General features: G+C 40.4%; 2 protein-coding genes across 2 annotated transcripts in view; one reads left to right on the top strand and one right to left on the bottom strand.

Moving 5' to 3' along the window:
• TTC3 (tetratricopeptide repeat domain 3) overlaps positions 1–11,246 on the bottom strand; it is a 132,831-nt gene that overhangs the window by 15,460 nt on the left and 106,125 nt on the right. Inside the window, 4 exon segments of the mRNA XM_017894623.1 lie at positions 324–420; positions 1,683–1,740; positions 4,078–4,088; positions 4,564–4,703. Coding sequence (XP_017750112.1) covers positions 324–420; positions 1,683–1,740; positions 4,078–4,088; positions 4,564–4,703 — 306 coding nt within the window.
• On the top strand, positions 10,675–11,246 carry LOC108543823 (histone H3.3-like). The gene has a single exon (XM_017894620.1). It carries the CDS (start codon positions 10,785–10,787, stop codon positions 11,193–11,195), a length of 411 nt encoding a protein of 136 aa, XP_017750109.1. The 5' UTR covers positions 10,675–10,784; the 3' UTR covers positions 11,196–11,246.

Below are 11,246 nucleotides of genomic sequence, written 5' to 3'. Positions count from 1 at the left end.
CACTTGAGTACATATGATGAAAGTATTTGAAGTGTATAATATAGGAAATGACCGAATTATAATGGTAAATAAGGACAGCAGGTTACCAAATTTGGTGTACACTATGAGTGCATTTAAGTAACACCACAAGCATACCGGTAAAACATTACAAGGCTATAGGCAAGGAAAAAGAGTGGTCATTTTAGGGAGGATATACTATGGGTGACAGGATATCCTTTATGCACCACACTTTTCAGTAATGTCTGTTATGCCTCATATGTCATTTAAGAAACACAAAAACAAATGACAAATGCCATAGTGGTCACTAAGTGTCATGGACTCACCTCTGCAGCCACAGCTCTCTGATGACTCTCTTCATAATCCTCTTTCCCTTTCTTTATACACTCTTCTATTTTCATTTTCTCATTTGTAAGTGTGTTGCTACAAATATTGAAGGAAAAAAAAAACCTTTTTGAACAAAATTTCACAGTGAGATGACAAAGGCTTCAGGCTGGATGAACTCTGAAACCGCACCACCACAGCCTCAGCTACATCTTCCAGAGCAGTTTCTCATCTCATATTTTACTGTACAACACACAGACTCAAATGTGCTCTTTGTGCTTTTCAAGTGATCAAAGGCAGATATGAAATGGAAGTGCACATTAGATGGGCATGCTAAGAATCAGGTGAGGGCACTGTTCCAGTTCACCATTTTATGAGGGTAGGTGGAGTACAATCTGGTGACATTAATAAACTATATAGACCAGGCACAGTGGCTTAGGCCTGTAATTCCAGTACTTTGGGAGGCTGAGGCAGGTGGATCGCTTGGGCCCAGGAGTTCAAGACCAGCCTAGGCAGCATGGCAAAACCCTGTATCTACAAAAAATACAATGGTGGTGCGTGCCGCTAGTCCCAGCTACTTGGGAGGCTGAGGCGAGAGAACTGCTTGAGCTGGGAGATGGAGTCTGCAGTGAGCCATGACCACGCTACTGCACTCCAGCCTGGGTGACAGAGCAAGACCCCGTCTCAAAAAATAAATAAATAAATACAGTTTAAAAATAAGCTTTATAAAACATTCCCTATCCTTTGAGCCAGAAATTCTGTTTTGACACATATTACAAGGACAGAACCCAAAGGGAAAAAGAAATCTGTACAAAATTATTCAAAAAAGGATAGAAATGTGCATATGAAACAATACTCAGTGAGAAAAGCAGAATACAACTGCTTATCGTTGAACATACAGTTACCAGTATGTGAAAACATATTATTTCCATTAGCAAGCAAGGGTTAAAGGGAAACTTTGCATAGAGTCATAATAAAAATTTAATGAACCTATAATTATAGAGCAATAAGAGCAACAAACTACCAGCCTACAGTGGAGACGAATATTCCAAGTAACACAAAAGAAAAGTTTTTAAAACATGTTTTTAGTTTCAAGTTAATCCAAAAAAAGTTATTGACAGCAATAAATTCAGTATTTCTATATTGACAATGCAGGAAGTCTTGTAAAATAAAATATTTAAATATTCAAAGAATATTTATAAATTAATTTTAAAATGCAACAGAAATAGAAATAAAGAAAACAGAAACATAATTATTTAAAAGAAATAGACAAGCAACAATATATTTCAAAGTCTACTGTGCTTGTACCCCTGGCATGATAAGTATTAAAAGATATTAAAATAAATTTAAGCTTAATTTGCCTGATTTCAAGGGACTGATCCAGATGTAATTCATGTTCCTTTTCCTTTCCATCATTTTCTGGGTATACCTATAAAAGCATAATCACCAAATTTTAATTAATTTTGAAAAAAAATTTTAACAGGACTCCCACACAGTAAATTCTATCCTTATCCTTACAAACATTTCTTGATTTTGTAATATATATTTTTTTACATCTTGTTTCCTTTTTAGTATCTTCTAAATAGGAAAATAATTTGAGGTCATTTCCCTTTTGGGAAATTTTCCTTCCAGATCACCTTTTTCTTCACTCTAAGTCATATGCTTACAGGTAAATCACCCTATCTCACTCTAAGATGTGCAGCTCAAGATGGTTTCCACAGGAGACAGAGAACACAGGTACTGTGGCATCATCATCAGTGTGACCAGTGATTCTTATTGAAAATGAGATGATGTGGATTCTCATTCAAAATGAAAACAGCCTTCTACTCTTTAAAACAGAACTTAAAGTCAAAACAAGCATTCATGCACACATGCGGGTGCGCGCACGCGCGCGCACACACACACACACACTGATAATCCTTCAAAACAAGTGTGTGAATCCCCGATTCTTGAGCCATGCCCTGCACAAGGCGGGTTCTGCCTCTTCTTTCATGCTACCGTGAGATACCTTTGCAGTCATCTCTGTTTACTAAAGCCGCTTGTTTCTAATACAAGCCAGTTTAACTATTATTTTACTTCTTTTGTAAAACACTTCCTCCCTCCTCTAAATAGACAAATACTGGGTAACAATCTCATGGAAGCCCTGCCTTCTTTCATAGCCGCCTGTGGTTTGTGTCACTACCAATCACGAGCTCTACATTCTAGTCATTTCTTAATGAATACTAAGTGTGATCAAGAGCACAGAAACATCCAGGAAATCATTTTTTCATGCCCTTTGTGCATCTCTGAGAAAGAGATCCAAAAAGTTTAAAGATGTTACTTAAAATCTAAATAGAAAAATTGAGCTTTAAAGCATTTATATGGAAAATGTAAAAAGTAGGCCAGGTGCAGTGGCTCATGCCTGTAATCCCAGCACTTTGGGAGGCCAAGACAGGTGGATCATCTGAGGTCAGGAGTTCGAGACCAGCCTGGTCAACATGGTGAAACTCCATCTCTACTTAAAAAATAAATAAATAAATAAAAATTAGTCAGGCATAGCGGTGGGCACCTGTAATCCCAGCTACTTGGGAGGCTGAGGCAGGAGAATTGCTTGAACACGGGAAGCAGAGGTTGCAGTGAGCTGAGACTGCACCACTACACTCCAGGCTGGGTGACAAAAGCAAAACTCTATCTAAAAAAAAAAAAAAAAAGCAAAAAACTTAGAAGCCTATGGTTTATCTTTAAATTGTGACAGGAAAGGTAAAGAAATCTATTAATAAAATGGAAAAAAGTCAACAATAAAAAGTTTATTCTTCAGCAGAAATTAACTTTTATGCAAGTACAGAAAAAAAAATTCTTATCATAACAGCCTCTAGTTACCTTGTCTAGTTTGACAGTATGTCTGAATTGAACATAAAAAGTATGTTAAATATAAGTATTTCCACATTTTTTAGTAACAAAATGACCAAGACTGGTCAGGTTCAAATATTAGAGATAAAAACCTTTACAGACATTATCGTTTCCATTAGTGTGTTCTACTAGTGAAGCTACTTTGATCATCAAAATGACATGACACAGGGAGTGACAATTCTGAGGCAGTGCTTTACTCTTCCTCATTGTTTGAGGACTGCCTAAAAACTGCCTAAATGCAATACTAACAAGACTCGTAATGAAAGTCATCTTATCGTATGGCATGCGGCATGGAAAAATACAAAAGCCTTTGAAAGATGAATGTGTAGCGTGGCCCCCCAACGAACCCGGCCTCCCATTATTCGTGCCCTTGAATCTGGACCAAGCCTATGACTTGTTTTAAGCAATAAAAGGTAGCAGAGATGATGCTATGACAGTTCTGGGCCTGAACCTTCAGGAGGCCTAGTGGCTCCCACTTCTGCACCATTTGAAGTCCTTGGCCACCACGTAAGAAGGCTGGCTATCATAATAGAGATCACATGGAAAGACCACATAAATCAAAATCACAGAGAGGCTACACAGAAAAGTGAGACCAAGCCACCCCAGCATCCCAGCTGAGGCCAGCCCCAGTCACCACCCAGCTAAATTCAGCCACACAAGGACTCCTGGCAAGACCAGCAGAAGAATGGCCCAGCTGAACTCAGCCCAGATTGCAGGACCGTGAGCAAATACAATGGCTGCTAACCAAGACACTGACTTTTGGGTGTTTTCTTACACAGTGGTAGAAAACAAGCTGAAGAATTTGACCTATCACTGTTTAGAGCAGAGGGAGGTTAGGGTCGGATCATAGAGAATCTTAAAACACACTCTTGGTCCACCTGACAATCATTCTTAGGATCCATGCATGTTATCAAATCGTTCACACTACAAGACAAATTTTAATAATTTATAGATTCAGGATAAAAGTAATTATAAATAAAATAATCATCACAGAATCTTGCTTTTGAAAGGAACCTTAGATTTTTAGACCAGCCCCCATGTTTTGCTGATAAGAAAAAAGAGGGCCAGAGAAAGGGATGGTGTTCAAACCGCAAGGAAGTCAGTTCCTTGGGGATTCTCAGTTCCATGCTACTCTCACTTTTATATAATTTATCTGAAAAAATGTTAAGTTTAGAAAAAAATTTAGGTGAGATAATTACTCAATGAATACTTTTAAAATGAGACAAACACTGAAAACAGTAGATCATTTTTTACTTACTTGATATAGTTTAAAAATTATATCAAATGTGAAAAATAACCAAAGTCACAATTTTTTAAAAATTAAAAATTACTGCCTTTCATATCATTACTTACATTTCACTGGCATTTGAAACTTTTTTAATTTTCTTCTTCAGTGATTTTAGTCTTTCTTGGATTTCTTGTTTTTCCTGCTGCCATTTTTTAATTTCTCTTTCCAAATCTTGAAGGAACCAATCTAATTCCGTCTTTGAGATCTAAAAACATTTAGAAAGTACTTAAATAAATGGCAAAATATACTTTTTAACAAAAGAGACTGAAAGGCTAGAATTGTGACGGCGTCATAGCTTAAACAATGACTCAAGTTCAGTGGAACATACACTCCCAAGCTGGTGGTGCCCTGTGGCAGGCTATGCCCCCCAGCCAAGCCTGGGACATCAAGTCACACCAGACAGCCACATCCTACCCACTATGTGCACCTGATTACAGTAATGCACCCTGAAGAACCACTCTGATGTGCCCAGAAGTATTCACACTTCACTCTCCAGCCTAAATGATTCTATAATCTACAAGGAGTCTGTACACATGTTTTAGTTGGCAAGGCCAATAGTTTTTGTTTGCGGTTATAAATATAAATGTAATCCTCTTGCTGGTCATTAAAGGCATTTGGGTTGAGATACCTGCCAGAATTTCAGGCAGTGTGACAAAGAGAAATGGAAACCTCTTTGGAGTCAATGCTAGTTACCATTCCCCTGGAGGGTTTGGTACAGCACCACTTGACACCCAACCCTCTCTGTCAACTTCTTATGTAGTTGCTGGTTTTGAAACTTCTGAATCTACACATTCTCTAAAGGTTTGATGTTTGTTTTGAAGTATCATCTATTCAATGGTAGCAAGCAGTTTGGGTGGGGCACATGCTTATAAATACCAGTCATTTATAAGTAAAACATTCCCTATGTTAATATTTCTAATAATTAATTTAAACGTGAATCAAAGCAATACTTAAAGGAAACAAATATTTTCTAGTTTAAAATCTCACTATTATCAATGATGGCTTAATGAAATCCTAACTTCACATTTGCTTTAGGGAAACTTGTAATTTTTTACTTCCTATCAGATTACCTACAGCCTGAACTTCCTGCTTAGGCTTAGAGCATGCATAGGTCACTGAGGAATACAGTTCAGCTATAGAAACTCGAGTTCTTCTCTGTCAAAAAGGACACTAAAGTCAACCTACATGGATTCCATAGGAAATCATGGCCTTCAGGCCAAAAGCTCTATCAATTTAAGAGGCCACTACTCCTTCAGCCTTAGACACCAAGGTTCTCAATGTTTTTTATTTTTATTTTTATTTTTTTTGAGACGGAGTCTTGCTCTGTCTCCCAGGCTGGAGTGCAGTGGCCGGATCTCAGCTCACTGCAAGCTCCTCCTCCCGGGTTTACGCCATTCTCTCGCCTCAGCCTCCCAAGTAGCTGGGACTACAGGCGCCCGCCACATCGCCCGGCTAAGTTTTGTATTTCTTTAGTAGAGACGGGGTTTCACCGTGTTAGCCAGGATGGTCTCGATCTCCTGACCTCGTGATCCGCCCGTCTCGGCCTCCCAAAGTGCTGGGATTACAGGCTTGAGCCACCGCGCCCGACCCTCAATGTTTTTTAAAGGCAGATTTGCTAACCAGTCAAGGTCCTTTAAGATTTCTGAATCCTACAGCAGGGATAAGGTTGATTTTGGCACAGGACAACTGTTCTTAGGTGGCAAAAACTGAACAACAGCTCAGTAACATTCCCTTTAACATGGGAACCAGTTCTTCCCACATCTTCTTAGCTGCAACCTTATTGATCCTGAATTTCTTGGGTCATTGCTGTGACTGAGGTGACCACCATGCCTATTCTACTTAAGAATCCTGTGTTCCACCTGGTTCGGTTCTACCAGGACCAATGTGAATTTGCATGCCTTGCTGCTGGCAGCCAAGCCAGTCTTATTTCTCACCTATCCTGTGCTCCTAGTCTGAGCCAATGATCTCACCTGGGATCCATCCCTTTGGCTGGGAGATTATGTGCAACCACAAGGTTATGCTGAGGCATAAGAACCTAGTTGGCAACAAGTACCTAAGGGAGTTCAAGTATCAAGAAGCACAAAGTATTATAAACACACGCGCACATACACACGAATATAGCTCAGGCAGCGAAAATACTACATGAGTTCATCTTCTGTTTGTACTAACCACTGCTGAATGCCATAGCTGCCTCACAATGCTAAACAGGTTAGCTATCACGAGCTTGTTTCTGACTGCATGGAAGACAGAATGATCTCCTGAACCTTTTTCTTTCAAACTTAGCCTAAAACAAACAAATAGGCTATATACAACTGTATCTGCTATATTACAGTTTATTGACATAACTACAAACACTTTTTCTCAATTAGAAAAAAACTTGTTTTCTTATCTTTTTTATTAAACCTCAGTGTTGTTCTAAAACAAATATTTGAGGTACCTTTGATAATATATACATAAATTTTAAAAGAAAAAAGAAAAGAATGCCAAGCATGTAAAGAAAATAGAATAAAAAGAGGAATGACAACACAAAACCATGAGGGAGAGTAATACAAAAATGAATGGCATGCGCTCCTAACCATTCTTTAGAGACAACATTAAAACTTTCTGGCAGACAAGGTCAAAGAGAAAATATAATGAGCCGTACAATTCGATATAAAACATAAAAACAAACCAGTTGCACAAGAGAGGCTCTGGAAGTGATGGCGGACAGAAGGGCCTCACGAAGAGGATGCTGCAGAAACACCCCACAAGACCAGCACAGAGCCTGGCACTTAAAAGAACATTCAAGAAATATTTGTTACATGAAAGAATGGATAATATCCTCAAGTCCATACTAGCAGTAAATAAAGCAGCAAACTTCACAGAATGTGAGCCTGATGTCCTCTGACGCAGGCTGATAGAGAATATGGAAACACAACTCATTAAATGCAGCTTTTTAGGGGCCAAGCACACATTGTTTGATAAACATTTGCAAAGCTCCTAGTTTGTATACTGAGCTAGGTGCTATCAAAGATAACTTTAAAAACCACCCTTCTGGGCATGGTAGCATGTGTTTGTAGTCTCAGCTACTCAGAAGTTTGAGGCAGGAGGGTCCCTTGAGCCCGGGAGTTCCACCTTGGCAATCTAATGAGACCCCCATTCAAAAAACAAACAAACAAAACAAAACAAAAAACAGTCCTTACTTTCAAGATCACAGTTTGGTAGAGAAAATATGCATAAAAGATAGTTACTATACTATACCGTTCGAAAAATTAATTTGAAATGGGTCACAGACCTAAATGGGTAAGCAGTGCCCTTGAAGTAGACAGGGGTTTCTTAGCTATGACACCAAAGGCACAAGCAATGAAAGAATATGAGAAATTGGACTTAGTGTATCCAAAGTAAAAAGTTTGGTGCTGCAAATGATACCATTAGGAAAGTGAAAAGGCAACCCACAAAATGGAGACGGGAGATACATTTGTAAATATGGAAGATGGAAGTAAATATCTGTAAATCACAGATTTGATGAGCAACTTGTATCCAGAATATAGAAAAACTCTTTGTTTTTTGGAGACAGGGTCTTGCTCTGTTGCCCAAACTGCAGTGCAGGGGCAAGATCATGGCTCACTGCAGCCTCGACTTCTTGGTCTCAAGTGATCCCCCCACCTCAGCCTCCTGAGTAGCTGGAACTACAGGCATGTATCACCGTACCTACCTAATTATTTATTTAGTTTTTTAATTTTTTGTAGTGAGTGAGGGTCTCATCACATCACCCTGACTTGTCTTGAACTCCTGGGCTCAACCAATTCTCCTGCCTCAGCCTCCCAAAGTGCTGGGATTATAGACGTGAGCCACCATGCCCAGCCCTGTTTTGTTTCTTTTTTTTTTTTCCTTTCGAGACAGGGTCTCACTCTGTTGTTGCCCAGGCTGGAGTGCAATGGCATGATCCTGGCTCACTGTAGCCTCAAAACCCCTGGGCTCAAGTGACCCTCTCAGCTCAGCCTCCCAAGTAGCTGGGGCCACAGATGCACAACACCATGCCTGGTTTATTTTTAAACTTTTTGTAGAGAAGGGATCTTGCCATGTTGCCCAGGCTGGTTTCAAACTCCTGGGTTCAAGTGATCTTCCTGCTTTGGTCTCTCAAAGTGCTGGTTTTATATGTGTGAGCCACTGCACCTGGCCCAAAAACTCTTAAAAGTCAATAATAGAAAGATAAACTCAATTCAAAAATGAATAAAGGATCTGAGTGGACCTTCCTCCAAAGAAGATATACAAATGGATAATAAGCATATGAAAAGATGCTCAATATCATTAGCCTTTAGGGAAATAAAAATCAAAACCACAATGAGATACCACTCCATACCCGTTAGGAGGCCTAAATAAAAAGACAAATGATGATAACTGTCAGTAAGAATGGAGAAACTGGAATCCTCATATACTGCTGGCAGGATGGTTTTGGAACAGGCTCGCAGTTCCTCGTACGGTTAAATATGGAATTGCCATATGATCAGCAGTTGCACTCCTACACATATATCCAAAAGAAATGAAAACATATGTCCACAGAAAAACCTGTCCATGAATGTTCACAGCAGCATTATTCAGAATAGTGCAAAAGTGGAAAAGAACGCAAATGTCAACTAGTGAATGAATAAAATGTGATATAGTCATACAATAGAATATTATTCCACAGTACAAAGGAATGACATACTGATACATATTAACATAGATGGATGTACATGGATGAACCTTGAAAACACTGTAAGTGAAAGAAGACACTTATAAAAGACTACATGTAACATGATCCATTTAAACAAAATGCCCAGAATAGACAAATCTAGAGAGTAAATCAGTGGTTGCCAAGGGCTGGGATGCGGGAGAGAATGGGGAGTGACAGCTAGTGGGTATAAGATTTCTTTTTAGGTTGATGAAAATGGTTGAAACTTAGATTGTGCTACACACAGCCCTGGGCATATACCAAAAACATTAAACTGTCTATTTTTAATGGGTAAATGTTACACTATGGTTAATTATATCTCAATAAAGATGTTATAAAATGATAATTACTGTATCACATAGTCATTATTACCACCACTGCATTAACAAAGGCCTGTAGGTAAGCCTGAGGTTGCCATCAACAACTGTTTCCTCAAGAAAGTGATGTCCAAAGGAGAAGCAGGAGGGAGTCAGGCTCAGGAAGAAGGAAAACCACTCCAGGCAGAAGGGATGGTACTGGGAAAAGGTTTGGAAGTGAAAAATCGAATGACCAACATTATCCATTAAATTAGAGAACAATGCAGAGAGCTGGCAAGCGAGAAGCCAGAAGATGAAGCAGGCACACAGAAGGCTCTTGGTAATTACTGAGTGTTAGTAAATTACTGGTGCTGACCTACTGTAGTGGAGGGATGGCATTCATAGCTCCATCCTTCACACTCTGCAGCCACTCCATTTGTCATGTGACTTGCAGTTCCCTTCACTAATGAGGCAAAGTCTATCTTTCCCAGCCCTGACTCTGGCTGGCTATGTGACTGCTTTTGGTGGTGGGGTCTAAGCAGACCTGAAGTCAGCAGAGGCTTGAAAGGTGCCGTGTGGCCATCTTTGCTTGCCCTTGCACCTTCCTACTGCCTTCAGAATAGAATTTTCAGGGTGGAAGATGCAAGACATGTGGAGCAGAGCTAGTTGTCCCAGTCATTCCAGCTGAGGCCATTCTAGATCAATCTACAGCCAGCTGACCCCAGATATGTAGGCAAGAACAGCAAAGACGCTGCAGAGCTCTTGCTGGCCCAAAGGTGAACTGATCCAGCCAAGCCCAAGCAGGACCAGCTGATCGAGACTCCTATGCTAAGCGATTACAGTCACGTGTCACTGGGGTTTTGTGGCTGGGAGTTACTCAGCATTATTATGACAGTGATTAACTGATACGCCTACACTGCTGTAAAGTGGTGAGAAACATTCCTAACAGTTGAACGGGGCTGTGGAGCTGACCTTCTCTTAAGGGAGAACAAATGCACGTGCTCTGAAGCCTGACATGACCTGTTCTGCCACTTCGTACTGGTGTGGCTTGGGGAAAGCTGCATCAGCTGCTCCCACCTCCATTTCCTCACAAGTAACATGGAGATTTATGTACCAGAGTATAACACTACTGTATAAGGACTGTTTTGAGATTAAATACATGTAAAAACAATTGAGTATGGCGGTGTTCACAGCCGCCGCCGCGCCACCGTCGCTCTCTAACGCCAGCGCCGCCTTTCGCTCGCCGAGCTCCAGCCGAAGGAGATCTCAGGGGGGTAAGTAAGGAGGTCTGTGTACCATGGCTCCTACAAAGCAGACTGCCCGCAAATCGACCGGTGGTAAAGCACCCAGGAAGCAACTGGCTACAAAAGCCGCTCGCAAGAGTGCGCCCTCTACTGGAGGGGTGAAGAAACCTCATCGCTACAGGCCTGGTACTGTGGTGCTTCGTGAAATTAGACGTTATCAGAAGTCCACTGAACTTCTGATTCGCAAACTTCCCTTCCAGCGTCTGGTGCGAGAAATTGCTCAGGACTTTAAAACAGATCTGCGCTTCCAGAGCGCAGCTATCGGTGCTTTGCAGGAGGCAAGTGAGGCCTATCTGGTTGGCCTTTTTGAAGACACCAACCTGTGTGCTATCCATGCCAAACGTGTAACAATTATGCCAAAAGACATCCAGCTAGCACGCCGCATACGTGGAGAACGTGCTTAAGAATCCACTATGATGGGAAACATTTCATTCTCAAAAAAAAAAAAAAAAAAA

Source organism: Rhinopithecus bieti, unplaced genomic scaffold (assembly GCF_001698545.2).
Source record: "Rhinopithecus bieti isolate Rb0 unplaced genomic scaffold, ASM169854v2 scaffold_25394, whole genome shotgun sequence".
Classification (NCBI taxonomy): domain Eukaryota; kingdom Metazoa; phylum Chordata; class Mammalia; order Primates; family Cercopithecidae; genus Rhinopithecus; species Rhinopithecus bieti.
The sequence above is the reverse complement of the archived record's forward strand: the minus strand, read 5'-3'. Positions and strand labels throughout refer to the sequence as shown.

Coding starts and splice junctions, on each gene's coding strand:
- LOC108543823 (XM_017894620.1), top strand. CDS start 10,785: ATGGCTCCTACAAAGCAGACTGCCCGCAAATCGACCGGTGGTAAAGCA.